The 21120-nt window shown below is 29.5% G+C and overlaps 1 protein-coding gene across 3 annotated transcripts in view; it reads right to left on the bottom strand.

Annotated features, from left to right (window-relative positions):
• LOC136079663 (von Willebrand factor D and EGF domain-containing protein-like) overlaps positions 1–21120 on the bottom strand; it is a 174926-nt gene that overhangs the window by 90155 nt on the left and 63651 nt on the right. For all 3 annotated transcript variants that reach the window (XM_065795830.1, XM_065795831.1, XM_065795829.1), the window contains 3 exons: positions 18713–18928; positions 18222–18410; positions 3853–4026 (listed from right to left, as the gene is read on the bottom strand). In XM_065795830.1, the coding sequence (XP_065651902.1) occupies positions 3853–4026; positions 18222–18318 (271 nt within the window). In that variant the 5' untranslated portion in view covers positions 18319–18410; positions 18713–18928. The remainder of the gene's footprint in view (positions 1–3852; positions 4027–18221; positions 18411–18712; positions 18929–21120) is intronic.

The following is a 21120-nucleotide window of genomic DNA, read 5'->3' as shown; positions in this document are numbered from 1 at the left end:
TTAAAAATAAAAAGTTCTTTTAAAGTATGTCATCATGGCGCTCAAAAAAGGCAAATATATTATATAAATTTTAAAAATAATAATCATTTTAGAAAAAAATATAATAATATTTTATTAAAAGCTTGTAAAAATGCACTTTTACTTTTGGTTAAAAAACTATAGTTTTTATGAAATTAAATCTAAAATAATAGTTGTTTTATTAAAAGATAATTTATTTGAACATTTTATATAATTTCACAACTTTTCACTACTTTGTTATTTTCGCTTTGCTGTTAGTTTTACTAATTTGAAGATCCAACATGACACTTTTTAATTTTTTTTTCAAAATATTAGGGACCCGTTAAAAAGTAAGTAAAATATGCTCTCCCTAAAACACATTATTGTGAACTAATGACATTCTTTATGTATAGATAATTCATAAATAAATCTAGTTTGTTTCTCAAATCCGCAGAAAGCAAATGTTTTTGATTAAGAATTTTTTTTCTGATGAAGTATGGTAAGTTTTGGTATTTTAAATACAACGTGCATGTTTTTTATGTTTTTAGTGGTATTAGCTGCACTTTTTCACTGGGATAACAATTATTTATTTTTGTTGTTGTTGATGTTGTTCTGTAAAAATTTAGTTTTATTGATTTAAATTATTATTTATGCCCTGTTGGGCGCTGAGTACCGTAAAACGGGGTGAATAGAAACAATTTTCAACTTTGGTTTAAAATTTTGCATATTTGTAGTTGTTTTAGGTACACCATTTTTTCCCCAAATACAGGTCTCTGTTAGACCTATTTTTTTATGGTATTTCCATTTTTTTATCTTATTTCATTTTAATGAAAACAAATAAAAACATAGTGTTTCTATTCACCCCGCAGATGGGGGTGAATAGAAACAGTACTTCAATTTCATGTGTTTTTCTATTGAAACAAATTTAGGGTGAATTGAAACAGACAAATATGGAATTTTGGTCAATAAATGAATACAAATAAATTTATTTCTCAACATAATGATTTATTTGAGTACATAAACAAAAGAAGTTACATAAAATGTGCCCTACGGTAAAAAAACAAATTGGAATAGTCCTCTTCATCTTCTGATGATATCTCCACACGCTTTCGGCTTGTCTTTGGCTGAACCTGTTCAGTACCTGAGGTACCTGGGTTTTGGCCAGTAGAACGTGAAGTTTGGGAAATCTCATTGTCCACGACGAAGTCCTCAACACCGATACTTTTGCCAGGTTTCACATTTACTTTGGTCCTTTTTGCCTTATCTTAGGAGTCTGATCATGACGCAGACTCTGAAGGAGCTCTTGGAAACTCCTGTCAACAGCTTCAGTGTTCTTTTGAATGTTTTCTGGATTCTGATTTTCCTCATCATCAATAATTTTTGGAAGCATAGACAGCACTTTGTTCCTGTTTAGAGGCGCTATACCGCACTTCTTAAAACCGCTGATCACATTTTCTTCCTTCAATGAATCACACAACTTTTTCAATAACGCGGGAAATTTGTCCTTAGGAACAGTTGCTTCTGCTCTTCCTGGGCCCTTTTTCCACTCTTCGAGAATCTGCCGCCATGTTGATTTCAATGGGCGAAAAAAGGCTACATCTAGAGGTTGTGTGAGATGGGTGGAGTTAGCTGGGAGAAAAATAAAACTGATATCATTGTCTTTACACAACTTCACAGATTCCATTGATAAGTGGGAAGAGAAATTGTCCCCAATCAGAATTTTTTGACCCGTTTTGTTTTTCAGGTACGGAAGAGCAACTGTCAGTACCCAATCTTCAAAGCAAAAGAAATCGAACCAGCCAGACTTTGTTCGATTGTACTTGGCGTTTTTTGGCCCACCTTCTGTCCAGCTTTGGTACAAGTGCATAGCCTTATACACAACGTAAGGTGGTAAAATAGTGCCATCAGCAGCGGCTGCAAACATCACAGACGTAGATGACTTTGATGAGTTTTTGACTCTTTCTGGATATTTTTTCCCTCTACGTATAATGACCTTTCGCTTACCAAGGTCATCACTTAGATTTGTCTCATCGTAATTTACGATATTAGATAAAGGCACATCCTTTAATTCATTTGTCAGTTCATCAAAATAGTTTTTAATTGTTTCTGGTGTTACACCAGCCCTCGAGCGTTTAATATTCTGACACATTCTCACGGCCAGTTGTTCCTTATGACGTTTTATAAATGATTCCACAAAGTCACGGCCGGGGAGGTTATCTTTAAACCTCTTAACTTCTTTTCCTCTCCGGTCTAAAAAGTCTTTTACAAGGAGTCGTAGAGTTGTAGTGTCAATGGGATAACCCCATTCACCACATATCTTAAGCCTATCAACAAACAGCTGTTCTTCTTCAAGAGATAATGCTGTCTGACCACCATTTTTCTTCAAATTTGGACCTCTTTTCAAGTGTCGATAAAGAACACTGTAATGCAAAACGTGTTTTTCAGCAGACTTTCGAAGGCTTAATCCATTCTGTATGTCAGAAATTGCTTTTTCGATTGTTTTTGGATCGTGCTTTTTGTAGCCACCTCCAACCACGTATTTGTACTTCCTTGGCATTTTACAGGGTTCTGAAATAAAACAGCTGTGTCAGTTAAGTATATAAGTATATAACACATAATATGTATTTTATATTGTATAAGTGTGATTTAGTATTAAATTTTTTTTGTGGGGTGAATAGAAACACTAAAAAATATGTGTTTCTATTCACCCCACGAATTCTAAAAATCTAACGTAATCAATATGAATAATTTCTGAAATAATATTGTTAAAGTTAAAGCTTAAAGTAAGCCTTAATCTGTTATATAGATAGTTAATCTATGTTTTGAACAACTATTTACTTCTATGAACAGTACACATTCTGACTTACCTGGAAAGTTCAAAGTCGATGAAAAACAGCATGAATCACGTGCAACATTCCAGAAGGCAAACAAATAGGAACCAGTGCTGCCACTCAAACAAACCATTATTTCCCTTTTAGCCTAAAGTGTACCAACTTAAAAAAAAAAATAGTTGCCACTATTTGACCATAGTTATGTAGGAAATAAATTACTTTATATATAAAAATGAAGTTTTGTTTCTATTCACCCCACTGTTTCTATTCACCCCATTTTACGGTAGTAATAAATAAACTTTTTCATTGCAAGAGATTTTTGGTTACTTTTGTTGTTACTTTTGGTATGAATTTTTGTTAATTATGATCAGCTCAGTTAATTTTTTATCTTTTGGTTAAAATATAATAATTAAATTGCGGGTTTTCAAATAAGCTTCACATAATGTAATTCAGCTGTAAAACATTGTGATTTTTTATTTATTAAGTAAAAAAAGGTTATGTAAGTTCAAAAAGCATAACATTACAAATACTAGCAAATAGAGATCTAAACAGAAAGTATGTTTAAATCTATAAATTAAAAAGAAAAAAAATCTTGGGTAAATGTTAGTGTTCTTAATAACACGTTAAGGCGGACGTTCAAGAGCTAACAAAGTATCCTTTGCAGTGAACATTAAGTCAACATTCGCTTTTTGTTATTTGAAGAACTGTAACTTCGTTTGTTATTTCAAGAACTGTAAATCAGAGTTCACAAAAATTAGTTCAAATAACGTTTGCAGTGTACGCTATGCAAACCTAAACGAACGTTATGGAAACATTTCTAGAATATTAATTGTTAGCTGGGAATGGATTAAATAAAGTTACATAGTTTGAAGTTTTTTAAATCATAAACTCATTGAGTAAACTGAGAGAAAATAGAAATAACTTTATTATAAAATTTAATTTCACCACTAGTTTCTAGCAAACTAGTGGTTGCAAAATTTATACTAAAAAAAACATAAAACAATTTGGTATGTAAGAACTTTACCACATGAGTAAGGTGGTGGAGCTTTTGTAGGCATTTTTCCTCCAGCACTACTTGTAAAGCGATACCAATCTGTGCTAAATGGTTGATGACAAGCAGAAAAATTTGTTGGAGATATTTTAAACGCAGTACTTCTTTCAAAGTCATCAATTGCTTTGTAATCTAAACAAGGATCATCTAAAAAAAAAAAAGCAAGTTAACATTACAAGTCCTAACACTTTTATAAGATGATATTTATATAAAAATTGAAATAATAAAAATTGTTTTAATAAATTTTGAGTTTAGAAGGTTTATATAAAACTCTTGTCTAATTTTTTTTGTACGCTTTATGTATATATTTTGTAGTATACTACACAGCAAATATTCGATAGCGGAACTTCAATGAAACTATTTAGGCATTTTGAGCAGTCCGCTGTAGTTTTGCTCATTGGCTTTAGTGGACCACTAGTGGTAGCAACCAAAAGTGGCTAGCCGATGACTAGCCACGATTAACATGTCAAAAAGGTATCAGCTTGCCATTTGAACTCCAATGAACTGCTAAAAAAACATCTATAAAGGTTCACTGCAAATCCACTGCAAAAATGTTTGCTGGGTAAATTGACTCAGTTAACATTGTTTTAATAGATTTGCAGTGGACCTATATAAACATCTTTTAGCGGTTCATTGGAGTTTTGCTCATCAATTATTTAGTGGACCATTAGTGCCAGCCGCTATTAATAGCAAGCTGATATTTTTTTCACATGTTAATAGTGGCTAGTCATTGGCTAGCCACTTTTGGCGGCTGCTTCTAATGGTTCCACTTAAGTTACGCTATTGAATGTTTACTGGGTGTGGTACTGTATTTATATATATTATACATGTATAAATACGGATTAATTCTTTACTTTATCTACTGTGATCTAATCATGCGATCTAAGCTCATTAAAATTTTTTAATCTGCTTTTTAAGCAGATTGAAAAAATCATGTTGCAAGACTTTTGCAGAAAGTACAGTTTTTGGAAAAGTGTTTTTTGGTAAGTTGCAAAAATGCAATTCACCGAAATCTACATGACTTTACTAACATGCCAATGGCTTTAGGAATGTTTATTTTTGGGATTGTTTTACCACTATCAAAATATTTGATCTGGTGTCTAACAATATATGTAATAAAAACCATAAAATTCCCTCATAACTTCCAGGTCTATTTGATTGAGTGTTTAAGGGTATGCTGGCTAGCAATTTCCTGGACAGTTTTCTATAATTATAACAATTTTGAGTCTGTTTCCAAATTGCTATCATTTCCTCTGGACACAACTGTTCCTTACCAGAAATAGTCAGAAAATCAACATTCTTTCTTTTTTAAACATTTAATTTTTTTTATTTCTAGACAAAATTTTAAAAATAATAATTTTATCCCTAATCCCTGAACGCATTTTTAAAAATACTGTTGAGTTTCAAATTATATTGTTGCTTTATTCAAAAGTTCTTGTGAAATATCGTTTAATTTGTTTAGTTAGCAATCAGCTGTAAAAAAAAATGAATCTAATCCACGAGTTTCAACATACCTTGGTTTATTATGAGATTGCTAAGGTTTGCAACTATCCAATAATAATGACAATCCAGATATCAAATTTTGAAATTTCAAATATTTGAAAAAATCTGAATATCTAGACAGCAAATGAAAATTTGAAAAAGAGAGAATATATATAATGATGCTTTTTACATCATATTTAATAAAATAATCGAGTTACAAAACATCATAACTAATATTTTACATTGAGCGCGTTTTCTACAATAGCAGGCTTGAAAACATCATAATTATTATTTGTGTTTTTACTCAATTATTTTATCAAACTTAGATAAAATAAAATAATCGAGTACTTAGATTAAAGTTACTTAAACTTATACATTGATTTTTCATAAAATAATTAAACTAAATCATTTACATTCATTTTATTTTTAAAAATGCGTATTTCAAAAAAGTAATTACAGTAAAAGTTGTAAAACTTAAGCAAGGACTAATGTTTTTCTTAGTCAAGCAGCTTAACTAAGAAAAACAAGTCTGCTATTGATCTGCTGCTGTAGATGGGTGCCATTGCAGTTCCGCCCCCCTCTCTTTTTTTTTTTCCCTTTTTGTTATTGATTATGATTGAGAATTTTATGCTGATCAAGAATCCTATAAAAACATAGGTCTGAAAACTTAAGGAAAGTACTCTAATTCGATGATAAAGTTTAAAAAACTACTTTAAAAACGCTAATATTTGCCATCTCTTTTATACTAGATTATGAAAACCATCATGGTTTTTGAGAAGTTTAGTTTCAGGACCATTAAAGAATTGATTTGTTAATTTTGCTTGTAATTTCTTAATACTTTGAAATATAAATTTAAAACTGCTTCCTTTGTCCAATGCTTTAACATACTTCTGAAAAAGACCCATTTTTATATGTAGGTCAGGAAGCATAATCATCTCAAAAAGTACCAAATAATCTTTACCAAAATCAACACAAGCTGGCCTTTTATGAGTGGAATTAAAATCCAAGAGACTCTGTCTGTCAATTATTTGCCATATCTATGCTTCAACCTCATGATGAAATTCAATACTTCTAAGTTACACATAATGAGCCAGCCATGGGAATAATAGTCAATAAGTTACAATACTTTTTGAATAGAAGATCGACCTTTTTTCAATTGGGAATGAAACGCATTTGGTATTGGAAGGACATTATTAAATCTGCCATAATTTTTAAAAAATACACTATGGCAGTTAAAGACTTGTTAGTATCGCAAAGTTTCAAAACTAGACACCAATTATTACTTGTGTAACGGACGTCTATGTATCCCATCAACCGTTTGATATTAACTGAAAAACCAAAGTCTTGCTGTTTATTAAGGTTTTACTACCTAAAAAGTTTATTGAATGATTCTAAAAACCATTTAAAAATTTTCCAGTCTAGTTCTTTGCGAGTAAAATTGGTGTCACTGTCACCTTCAGATTATTGAGAACAGGCTCAGACTGGCTCGGGGTGGAGAAGGACTTACTGCCCGGACCCCTATCATGCCTGATGGTCCCACTATAAATCAAGATGCACAAGTAAAACACAAAAAAATATAAATTAATAATAACTAATTATTGTTTATATGCAATATTTTGTAAACACAGTACATCAAATATAGTAATTATTTCTACAAATAAAATATAAAATATTTAATAAAATATACAAAGACTTTGTAAAGCAGAATTATATTATTATTATTTATTAGTGGTAGAGTAAATTATCTAGAGTAAGAAACTAAAAAATTAATTTATTATATAAAAAAACATTAAGCATCATATTTTTATAGTCATGCGTATATATTTTGTATAATCCCAGGGCCCTGGAGAAACTAAAAATCCTTACGACAATTATTTTATTAAAAAATTCAGAACGTAATAAAAATGATAATGGAAACACTTGTTTATAATAAGCCAGTGCTTATTATAGGCCAGAGTTGGAGTTTATTGTGTCGGAGTTTATAGGTAATAGTTAAATAGGGTAAAATGGGTTAATCTAAAAAATGTAATTGAAAAAAGTTTGTATTATAATAAAATCAAATATATAACATTATATTATAAAACAGAAATTAAAGTTTTTGATTTTTCATCTTGTGTAATAGCTACGTTCTTTAAAAAAATAGATAAAAATCATATATGGTTTCCATAACTTATTGGCAAATTTAATTCCTTAAAAATGGTAACATTGTTATCATTTTTAATTTTAATATATTTACTATGTTTAATGTTTATACTTAATATATTATATATATTAATGTATATATATTAAAACCTGCATAATAAAGTAACTTCTGAACTAGTTGCACTTGGTTTGTAATTGAAAGATATCATCTGTCAACAATATTATGGTGCTACAAATATGGCAGAACGGTATAAAGGGGTCCCGACATTGTTTAAAAAAGATGCTTGTTTGTCTCCATTTGTGCACTGTTATGCACACAGATTCAACCTACTGATGAACAAGCTCCACTATTCAGTCTAAGAACATCTTTAGGTAATTGAAAACAACAGTTGTTTTCAAGAACCATTGATACAGGACACCCATCAAATAATAATGCTCTGAAAGGTGTAATGGGAATTTATTTTGCCATGCAAGCAGATTGGTTCGTACTTCTGATTCTTGTATTACAACATATTGCTTCATGCAATAAATTTAAGACCAAAGTTAAATACAAGTCTTTGAGTTTAATGAAAAACTGGATGAAATTTGAAACGGTATTGACTGCAATTGTGTATTTGCTAATTTTCAATATATGCACACTTGTTTCAAAATATTTACAAACAATTAGCTTGGATCTTTTAGTTGCCATGAAGATGGTAGAAACCATTTTAAAACCTCATGAAAGCTGAATCATTTGCAAGATTGATTAACAATCTAAAGCTAAAAAAGTTCTCAAATAAACTTTTGAAGTTGAGCTCCTACAAAAAATAGCTTGACCAAGAAAGCAGATACCTGGTGAAAATACAAGTGATGAAAGCAGGCAAGAATTTTAGAACCCAGTAAGGTGGTTTAAGCTTAATGTATTTTATGTTATTGTGGATACTACCACTACAGCAATCGAAGACCGTTGTTAATATCTTAATCAAAAATGTTGGTATATTGAAGGAATATTAATTGTCTAGATCCTCCAACTTTCCATCTTTGCAAGACCATATTGAGGGCTATATTTTTAATGATTTAGGCAATCTTGCTGGTAAACAGAGTGAAGCATTGTACACAGAAATGACATTATTTGCAACTAATTTTCTATTAGTTAGTAAGGCTGATGAAAATAAACCATATATTGAGTTACATGCTTCATTTTCTCCACAACTGCAATTTACATTGTTCAGCATGTTCTAATATACATATTAGAACATGCAGAACAATGTAAATTGCAGTTGTGGAGAAAATGACAACATACATGAACACTCTGAACAGTTATTTTGAGTAATGTCAAGAATGACATAAAAATTGATTACAATGAGATCACCTACAGTTTGACAAAATTATCAAAACTTTTTTTATTTTTTGAATATTATATTTTTCTCTTTAATAAATATTACAGCCAACATTGATTTAGAAATAAAATTAATGGCTAGAGCAAGAAATAAAATTAATGGCTGGAGCAAGAAAAAGACTTTAGTTTTATCTTATCACCAGGCACCATGTTACAATATATATTTTTTACCAAATTTTTTCCAAGAGTATAAAGTTTAAACTAAGAAATAAAATAGATGTTTATAAAAATATTAACATCAGATAATACCATAAATAAATTAGATCAAACAAAAATCAAAAAAAAAAAATCTGATTAATGATTATGATTAATGTTGGTAATTATTTAATCTAATTGAACTGTAAAACATAATGGATATTAAGTTTGGATATATTTAAGGCAATAACTCTATGTAATAGAGGTTCACAAGGAACAGCTTTATATACAACAAGCTTTGAATACAATTCTAACATTTCTAATATTTTTGCTTGCTGTACCAGCACTTACCCGTATGATTTTGCCGTGAGTTAAATAACTATGTATAAAAGTCAAATATAAATTTTTTAAGGATATAAAATTTGAAAATGTGTTTGCTCTATGACTCATGCTAATGTTTTTTAAGTTTTTTTTTTCAAACGAGTTTATATGTTGTCTCAGTGATAGATTTTTATTAAAATTCACTCCTAAAAAATTAACAGAAGCTTGCCTTTTAATACTAGTTTTATTAATTTTGATATTATGTAAAATAAGAGGTATAAAAGGTTAATTCTTGGTTCTTTTGATTTGTTTGGTTTGTGGAAAAAACATCTTATTGGTTACTTGCTATAGTATAATACTGCAAATATGTACCTTTTTCTTATATCTTATAATTAATTAAATATATATATATATATATATATAATTATTAAAAAATATATATATATATTTATATTGTATATATTTATATATATATTTTTTACATATATAAAAGTTGTCATTATGTATTTAAATTTATATTACTCAAATTAGAATTAAGTTGCAGTATACAATATACACTGCTACTGTTTTTAAACATCCTAATAACTGATAATTTATTAAAAAGTTATTTCTCGTATTTTTAAATATATTTGCAAAGTTTTAATCATAAAATGTAAAAAAAACTCTGCAAACTTATTAAAATTTATTTAAAACTTTTTTTCAAAACACTTTCTTCAGATTAACAATGACTTTGAGCTCAGATATTTTTATGGTTGTCTATTGGGACCAAATAAGGAGGATTGAGATAGTGCACAAAACTATATTCAAAAAATTTTTTCTGGGACACCCTAATATATACATATATACGTATAAGCCTTGGCAGTAGTATGAGTGCAAGAGCGGAGAAAAGTTCTCCTAAAACAAACATGGTAAGTCGTGTAAACAGCTCCTCTAAACAGTTTCTTACAAGAGCTTTTTTTTTGCACGATCAGTCTGTTTATTCATTAAAAATGTTGTTTATTAAGTACAAAATTTGGTTTTGTACTTGTTAAAAGTAAATGTTAGTAACGTTAATTTACAAGAATATATACATAACAAGTATTTTTAGTGCGCCGTGAAAAGTATTTTTAAACAAGCGTTGTAGGGGAGATGGGGGCACCTTGATCCTTTTCAGGGTTTATGGTTGATTACTTGAAAACCATTGCAGACAACACTACTATTTTCAATATTTTAAAAAGAATATTTATTTCTTTATTCAAATCAACAAGCTAATTTTGGTACAAATAATATTTAGTAAGCTAAAACTCAACTTTATAACACCACCTACAAAGTGTCCCATAGTGCAGATCAAGGTACCCCATATACGGGGCACCTTGATCAGCACTATGGGGCACATTGATCCTATAAACAGTTTTTTACAAAATCAATAAAATGTTGGCAATAAAGCATAATTAATAACATAGTTCTGCACATTTTTGCTGAGAGGTTCACATTTAAAGTTTAGTGCAACAGTTTTTTCATCAGAAATCTTAAGAAATGTTAGCAAAAACTGAAAAATCAAAGTCGAAAATCAAATGTTGACCGACACGAGCCGTGCCACCATGCTGCATTGGATCGGGAAGCTTGCAGACGATACCATCTCTGATAAACTCGTATAATTGCTCACTGACAGAGATGAATTTATATGATTTTAAATTTTCTCTTTTCAAATATTTGAGCATTCACACATTTTCTTCTTCACAGATTTGTCCAACATAATGAATCGTTTTCTTTTTCGTATCAAATTTAACGAGAACAAAATCCTCCACATTCAGTGCATCAAAGTCAAAGTTCAGGTCTGATGATTCAACTATCTGTTGAGAAGATATCACGTCAAGATCATTTTCACTGTCATCACTTTCAAGCGGTGGTAGGTCATCAATATTATTAGAATCATCGAAAAGTTCCATTGGCTTATCGTCTTCAACGGCTGCACTTGTAGCATTTTTTTTCTTGATACGTTTTATCTTTCGAAGTCTCAACTCTTCCTCAAACTCATCATCGGATTCTTCAAACTGAAGTCTTGTAGGAGCACTTTTTGTTTTAGGTTTTGTTGTGGTCTTTTTTAAATTTTTCTGAACAGTTAAAACTTTTTTTTTGGTCGGTTTTTTTGTTTTGTTTTTTTCTTTTGCTAAACAAATCTCATTTCGAACAGGAGTGTCTGTCAAAATTCTTGTTTTTGTTGCCTACTTTTAAATTGTTTTTTTTTGGCTGGAGCCTTCGGAAAGGGTCTTAGAAAATCAGGTGTTATGACATTCCGGATTGCTGTTACGGCAACAGATAATCCTGCTTCGGCAACAGATGGTCCTGCTAGTTCAGAAGAGTCTCGCTCATCCAAGCTAGTCATTTCCTGCTGATTTTCATCGGGGTTCGATACAATAGTTTCTGCAATATCTGCAATGATTTCTGGATGTTCAACAGTAGGAGGAGTAGGTTCTGGACGATCGGTCACTGATGCTGCCAGAAATTCGTCATCTGTGAAAATGTCCGGGTTAAATGGTTCAATTTCGGCGACTTTAAATCCTGACTCAATGTTTAATTTTATAAAAGCTTTACCATATGCTTCACACACAATCGGAACAATGTCATAAATAGTCATTGGTCTCGGACTGCTGACTAGCCATTTGCTGCAAGCCGCATTGTAATACCTCTTCAGAGGCCCATTTACAGATCTATCCAACGGTTGCAGCTTGTGACTACAGTGTGGTGAAAAACTAAGCATAGTTATTCCGTTTTCTCTTGCCAAATCGAGGGCTGCCACAGATATATGACTCTCGTGGTTGTCTAACACAAGAAGAACTTTGGACTCTTTCGAACAGTGCGAATGTTTGATGAAATGTTTTAACCATTCGACAAAGATATCTGATGTCATCCAACCAGATGGATTAGCAAATCCTACGCATCCAGATAGGCCATCTTTGATCATAAAATCCAGAAACTTCACCCTCGGAAAAACGAACAGTGTCGGTATCGAATTGCCGATCACATTTATAGCACAGCAAGCTGTCACGAGAGTTCCTCTTTCTGCCGATGTTATACTACCTACTTATTCGACATCTTTACTAGCAATAACTTTGACAGGTTTTGTACGGTTGTTAGTCCCGTTTCGTCTACATTGTAAATGCTTTCTGGACCAAACTGATGACGTTCCCGCACTTCCCGGAGATTCCGAAACAATTCACTAGCAGTGAATCTGTTGAATGCTGTCGCTCTTGCAAAGCTGGTGGCTTCTGGTGCTCGTAGAGATAATTCTGGTTTTCTTTTCATAAAGCTCTGTAACCAATCGATTTCTGCCGCTTTGTTCTTGATCCATAAATCCGGACAAACTTTATTATTAGCAAAAGCCATTTCATATGCTAATTGGCGAGTTATTTTGTTGAAAGGCCATAGTTCATCTTCGACGCTTGAAACAAATAATTCGATAACAAATCTTCCTCTTCTTCTGTAAAGACCTGTCGTGTATTAAATCTCGGCTTAAATGTAATATCCGGATTAAGCCGTTGCTTTTTAACATATCTTTTCAATGTCATACAATCGACACCAAACTCTCGAGCAACTTGGTTGTTAGGCTTGTTTTTCAATAAAACTTCATTTACAGCGGCTCTCATTGTTTCTGGAGGTATCATTCCTCAATCTGTCTTTCGAATTCTACTTCTTACCATTTTCAGTCAATACCAAATCTAAAATATTGAAAACAAATTCAAAAACATTTTTAGGATTTGATGCAATATGATACAAATTAATGTCTATCAAAAATTCAACAAATTTAAATCGAGTATTATTACTATATCTTTATAGAATAATTTTACCTTTTTATCTAAATATTATTAATTTTATTTATCTAGCAAATAAAAATATTAGTTCTTTGTGCAATGAATGCGTTTCAATAGTTTCAATGTAATCAAATACACAAAAACCATATCAAATTAAACATGTGTTATTATAATTTTAGTATGGGGCACCTTGATCAACCAGCCCCATGTTAGAGAGATCAAGGAACCCCTATAGGTATACATCATGTAATAATGGCTGTATCTCGCCGATAAATAACATGCGACGCCAAAATCATACCATAAAATATAGGTCAATAAAACACATAGGGACTCTAGTTGATATTTTACAAATATTTAACATAGTAACAAAAATATATAAATAAATCTCATGTTCATCAAGTTTACCTTTTATCGCGAAAAACAAACTTTTATTTCTTAAAATTCGTAAAATTATTTTTTTTGCAAAACAACAACGAAAATAAATAGCCGGAAGTATATGCAAATAGCAACTTATGACGTCACGCAGATATAATTATAAATAGATGATGTAGCGCAAAAAGATCAAGCTGCCCCACAGATCAAGGAGCCCCCAAGTCCCCTATTAAGGTTTTTACATTAGCTATCTATTTATTTATTAACAACATTACTTATTTGACAAAAAAATTGACATGAGTTATAAAAGTTTCTACTGCTTATGAAAAATGTTTTTTATTTTCTTATTGTCATAGAATGCAGGCATTTAAAGAATTATTACAACAATTAAAAAATCCCCTATAAAAGTGAATAAAATATTAAAATAATTAATAAGGGTGTAGTGATTAATCATTTTGAGAAGTTTTTGATTAACGATTAATTGGTTAAAAAAAAAACGATTAATCGATTATTAATCGATTAATTTATGAAAAATAAAGTTTCCCTTTAATTACACAAGAAATAGTATTATTTGAGTTTTTTTTAATATAAATTAATTTTGTTTCAAAGTAATAAAACATTCCACTATAATAAGAATGGTTATAATATTATAATGGTTAAAAGAGGCAAAGAATTTTAATTTATGTAATTATTGAAAACATAATAAGTTTTATAACTAAATCGTAATACATTAGTGAAAAACGTTTCAGAAGTTCAAATATAAGTTTTATAAGAAATTTTTAATATAAACAAATTTAAGTAACGTTTATTTCATGTCCACTTTGTTTCTGTAAAAGATATAAGCGAAGAAAGCATAAAAAATCAATAGTTTCATCATTTAAGGATGTTCTCAATTTAGTTAAAAAAAGCCCTGCCGCACTAAAACATCTTTCAGCTTTGACCGACGATGATGGAGTAGTTAACAAAGCATTGTACATTTGCTCAAATAAATGACTTTCACTTCTTTTGTTAATTTTTTCAAAATGCTCATTTCTTTTTTAATAGATGAAACGTTATTTTGAAAATTTACTACAGTTGAAACATAGGTGTTTTTTTTAACAAAATGCGATTCAATTCTTCTTTTTTTGTCATATTTTCAGTACATTCATGAGTAGCCTCATCTTCTCGATTTAAACTGTTTTTATTAACATTCTGATCAATGAGAAATAAACGATGAACAATTTCTTTAATTGTTAGAGCAATTTCGTTTCTTGTTGGTCGTTTTAATATTGCATTTTTTTGTGTAAGTGCTTTTAGGTAAGTGTTGGGATCATCTAAATATTCTAACAGGCCTTCTACATTAATAATTCTACGTTCAAATATTCTTTTACTTACTGCTTCAAAGAATTTCATACCAGTTTCACTTGATTGAGTTTTCAATTTAGAAAATAAAAATTCAAATATTTTTAAAGCATCAATTATATTGCAATCTCGCCTTCCCAATGCAAGTGAACTTACCTCAATGATTTCTAATGATTCTACAATTTCCTCAACCTGCGAAATTTTACAATTTGTTGGATATAAATGAATAACTGACAAATTTATTAGTACTGATTTTATTATTTCTTTTAACTCCAAGAACCGCTTAAACATTGCCAACATTGAGTTCCAGCGTGTACGTAAATCAATTATTATCACTTTTTCCTTTCTCAGTTTTTCTTGACACTCTCTTTGCAGGAAATCATTTTTTACAAGTGATTTTCTAAAAAAACGAGCAAATTTTCTAATTTTATTTATTGCTGATGAAAAATCTTGAACAAATTCGATTTCATAATTGACAGGAGCTACTTCAACCCAACTTTGTCCTTCGCTTTTTTCAAAATCTTCCTCATCATCATCACATTCGTCACTTATTGAAGAGTTATCAAGTTCTGTTTCAAAATATTCGTCATCAGGTTCTACTAAATTTGTATGATTAGCATATAAAACATCTACCACAGCCAAATGTATGCCATGACTATGACAAATTTGATGATAAATACCCATCAATCGTCCCATTTTTTTCATTGCAGACGAACCATCTGTTGTAACAGCGATTATGTGGTTTTTGAGCTGCAAACCGAACTCGCCTAGTTTTTTAATAACAATCTCAACTGCCTTGGTAGCTGGCATTGTGTCTTTTACTCTTATCATACCAATACTAATCACATTTCCTTTTTTTTTGCTGCACCCATATATCATTGGTGTTGCATATATTGTCTGATATATCCTGAAATTATAATATAATTTATAAAAATCATTGATTAACAGCTTTAGATAAAATACCGTTTTCAACTTTAGCAAATAGTGAAGAAATTATCAACGGATGGAAAGCACAAGGTTTAAAAATGCCATCAACAAGACAAGGAATTAAAAGTATTACACTTGAGTATGCTGACCAGATTAGAGAAAAGTTAAAAAGTGATTTAAAAAAGAGAATAGAAGATGATGAGAGTTTTTCATTATCATTAGACGAGTGGAGCTCCAAAAAAAACAGACGTTTTATGTGTATGAATATCCATATGAAAAACGGAAATGTGATTAGTATTGGTATGATAAGAGTAAAAGACACAATGCCAGCTACCAAGGCAGTTGAGATTGTTATTAAAAAACTAGGCGAGTTCGGTTTGCAGCTCAAAAACCACATAATCGCTGTTACAACAGATGGTTCGTCTGCAATGAAAAAAATGGGACGATTGATGGGTATTTATCATCAAATTTGTCATAGTCATGGCATACATTTGGCTGTGGTAGATGTTTTATATGCTAATCATACAAATTTAGTAGAACCTGATGACGAATATTTTGAAACAGAACTTGATAACTCTTCAATAAGTGACGAATGTGATGATGATGAGGAAGATTTTGAAAAAAGCGAAGGACAAAGTTGGGTTGAAGTAGCTCCTGTCAATTATGAAATCGAATTTGTTCAAGATTTTTCATCAGCAATAAATAAAATTAGAAAATTTGCTCGTTTTTTTAGAAAATCACTTGTAAAAAATGATTTCCTGCAAAGAGAGTGTCAAGAAAAACTGAGAAAGGAAAAAGTGATAATAATTGATTTACGTACACGCTGGAACTCAATGTTGGCAATGTTTAAGCGGTTCTTGGAGTTAAAAGAAATAATAAAATCAGTACTAATAAATTTGTCAGTTATTCATTTATATCCAACAAATTGTAAAATTTCGCAGGTTGAGGAAATTGTAGAATCATTAGAAATCATTGAGGTAAGTTCACTTGCATTGGGAAGGCGAGATTGCAATATAATTGATGCTTTAAAAATATTTGAATTTTTATTTTCTAAATTGAAAACTCAATCAAGTGAAACTGGTATGAAATTCTTTGAAGCAGTAAGTAAAAGAATATTTGAACGTAGAATTATTAATGTAGAAGGCCTGTTAGAATATTTAGATGATCCCAACACTTACCTAAAAGCACTTACACAAAAAAATGCAATATTAAAACGACCAACAAGAAACGAAATTGCTCTAACAATTAAAGAAATTGTTCATCGTTTATTTCTCATTGATCAGAATGTTAATAAAAACAGTTTAAATCGAGAAGATGAGGCTACTCATGAATGTACTGAAAATATGACAAAAAAAGAAGAATTGAATCGCATTTTGTTAAAAAAAACACCTATGTTTCAACTGTAGTAAATTTTCAAAATAACGTTTCATCTATTAAAAAAGAAATGAGCATTTTGAAAAAATTAACAAAAGAAGTGAAAGTCATTTATTTGAGCAAATGTACAATGCTTTGTTAACTACTCCATCATCGTCGGTCAAAGCTGAAAGATGTTTTAGTGCGGCAGGGCTTTTTTTAACTAAATTGAGAACATCCTTAAATGATGAAACTATTGATTTTTTATGCTTTCTTCGCTTATATCTTTTACAGAAACAAAGTGGACATGAAATAAACGTTACTTAAATTTGTTTATATTAAAAATTTCTTATAAAACTTATATTTGAACTTCTGAAACGTTTTTCACTAATGTATTACGATTTAGTTATAAAACTTATTATGTTTTCAATAATTACATAAATTAAAATTCTTTGCCTCTTTTAACCATTATAATATTATAACCATTCTTATTATAGTGGAATGTTTTATTACTTTGAAACAAAATTAATTTATATTAAAAAAAACTCAAATAATACTATTTCTTGTGTAATTAAAGGGAAACTTTATTTTTCATAAATTAATCGATTAATAATCGATTAATCGTTTTTTTTTTAACCAATTAATCGTTAATCAAAAACTTCTCAAAATGATTAATCACAACACCCTTAATATATATATATATATATATATATATATATATATATATATATATATATATATATATATATATATATATATATATATATATATATATATATATATCCATATATTTATATAAATATATGCATATCTATAAACTTTAAAATTCAAAACACACTGGGAAAATTGTCACACAATTACCAAGATTTTCACCAATTTTTTCTCCCGTTTAATAAAATTATTTAATTGAAGAGACCACATAAAAGATAAATATAGAAATGATCTGTGAGGATCAGACCCAACTAGCAAGACCCATTTTACGGTTCCAGACAGCTAGTATTATTTTATTAATTCAGTTTTTGATATAATATTTAAAGCTCATCAAAACCACATTAGTAATTTTCATCATATAATTATGATCATTAGTATATATAATATACCTTTTCTGACTTCACAAATATATCCAAGGTATGTATCACAACTTAAGTCATTCCAATAATGATTAATCATTCCCACACAATCATCACTAATATTCATATTATCAGGTGCCTTACTTCTCCAATTAAAAAACTGCGATGTTGTATTGTCATCCCAAACAAACTTTCCTTCAGTCTGAATGTCATTTAAACCTTTTTAAATAATTCAAAAAATTACTTTGAAATAGTTGCATATTTTCACATTATCATAACCAACTTTGTAGAAAATAATTTTTTTAAGATGTTTAAACAAAATGAAAAAAATATTTGTTTTTATTTATTTTTTTTCATAAAACTTCAACTAACTTAAACTGAATGTTTCAGAGTATGCAATTAAAAATGATAGAATTAGTTAATGTAATTGTGAATTATTTAAAAGAAGTTTTTTTTTAATCAAATTTATACATTATAAATATATATTAATATTAAAATTTTAATAAAAATTAAAAGCATACCAATCCAGAACTGAATATCAGTCCAACTAATGTATTTCAAAATTATGAAATATTCTTCTTGACTAGCTATACTTAACAAACTTCCACCATAGTTCTGACAAGCTAATTGAGATTGATGCCAAGTTAATAATCTGTAATAATACCAATACGTATAGCAATAGCTTCCATTATTCCAAATATTATTCCAAACACCAGTACAATTACCACCATTTTTAGCTAAAAAACAACCAATTACAAAACCTTAAAACATTCTAGACTTTGAATTTTTGCTACAAATAAAACTAAAAACGAAACTTTAGAGTTTAGACTAACTTAAAGTTTAAACTAAATTTTTCTTTCTAAAGTTAATCAATGTATGCAAAGAAAAGTATTCTCATGCTGTTTTTGTTCACTTTTTAATGTCTGACTATTAAATATATAATACATATAAGTGCATACATTTAATAACATATATACATACATTAAATTTACAAACATTTTCTTCATACATATTACAGACACAATATTTATATCCTGATTTACACCCTGGTTATGCACTTAAGTACTTTAACTAAGTTCAAAAGTACGGCATGATATTTTTTTACAAAACCTTAAAAAGATGTTTTGTTTTTATTACAAAACATACAATAGATATTTTGATGAGTCAACATCACAGACATAACATTTATACATAATACAGATATAACATTTTATCCTGATTTACACCCTGGTTATGCATTAAAGTACTTTTAAACTTGAATTATGAAGCATAGTGCAAGTTCATAAGTATGACCAGATATTTTTTTACAAAACCTTTAAAAGGTATTTAACTTTTATTACAAAACCTACAATAGATAATTTGATTTGTAAAATATTATAAAACATCGAGACAGTTAACATTCTATAATGACAAGCCTTGTTTGGAAGCTTTTTAAAATAAATGATCCATCTAACTTGATACAGTTTGTATTCTATGCGGAAATCAGAAGCAAGGAATCTAATAATTCTGGTCAAAAACTGTTTTCCACACCTCTACTGCATAATTAGGCCAAAAAATACTACTCCACAAGCAGGTTCAAAAGGCAGCATGCTAATTGTTAAGAAAATGTGTGAAATAAAAAAGAGGTATTCCATGAGAAAGTGGGACAAATTTTTAAGGTTTGTAACCCACCATTTCAGATTTCTTTCATACTTTGTAAAAATGGTCACCTATATAACATAGACTACCTAGCAAAATTTTAGCACTGTTATCGAATAAGTTTTGGAGATATTGTTACATTAAAATTAGTTGTTTTTAGCAGTTTTTTTTGTTCGGCGGCCATTTTGATTTTACCATAGTTTTTGTTTTACAAGTTACAGTTCAACTAAACATGTAATTAAGCTGAAAATTAGCACCAGTATAGTTTTAAAGACGAGGAATTAGAATATGATATTTGTTTTTAAAAAAGAAGTTTATCAATATTGGGATTGTACTTCACCTACTTTTGAAATTTTAACAAGGGCAGAAAGGAGGTCTGGTAACCATGGTAGCAATAATTTTTTGAGAATTTTTTTACGTTTTTATTAAAATGGGTTTTTTGAGGATTTTTATAAATTATTAAACAAATTATAATGAAAAAGTACATTTGGATGTTACTTATTAAGAAATTGCTTATTTTGAAAACGTCAATTATAAGAAAAAAAACCCATTATTACGAAATTATTATTTAACATTAGTTAAAATTAAAAATTCATAATAAATGATTGAGTAAATGATATTGAGTCAAAATAATCAAACAAATACATGTTTTAAATAAAAAACTAGTCAATAAAAAACCAGAACTTGCGTCTGAATAATTTATAAATTGCTTAAAAAAGAAAACTGGTGTAATATGATTGAGTTAATTTAAAGATTGGATTTTGGGCAAATCATCTGTGTCTATCTGGTATATGCGCCCTGTTCTTGAAGACAATGGTTTTTTTATCATAATTAAAATATGGGGCTTTGGAACCCAACACCAAACATCTCTACTTGGCCAGTGTAATGAGGTGTTAGGTAAATAAGGGTGCATGAATTTTACAAGGGCATCTTCATTTCTTTCATCAATTTCAAATACCAAACCAACCCAGTTAAACATATCATATTTGCAGATATAATATTTTCCTGCAATGGTTTCTTGAAGATATTGATTTGAGCCAGTAAGGTTGAATGTTAGATTAAATTCGTCTTGCTCAGAGACTCTTTTGACATTTATGCTTGTTGCATCCTGAGGAATAAATTGGTGGAAACTTTTTGTACCAGGTAAAGTCTTTGCATTATTCATTCGGAGAGTCAATGATTTACGGACCGATAAAATATCTTTGCTTTTTAAAAAAAAGAAGTGGATGCCAAATATGTTATCTTTTGAAAAATTGAACATTTCTTCAGCGTTCTAAATTTGTAAGTTAAT

The sequence above is a fragment of the Hydra vulgaris genome, chromosome 04 (genome assembly GCF_038396675.1).
Source record: "Hydra vulgaris chromosome 04, alternate assembly HydraT2T_AEP".
In the NCBI taxonomy this organism is placed as follows: domain Eukaryota; kingdom Metazoa; phylum Cnidaria; class Hydrozoa; order Anthoathecata; family Hydridae; genus Hydra; species Hydra vulgaris.
This window is presented reverse-complemented; position numbering and strand designations above follow the sequence as displayed.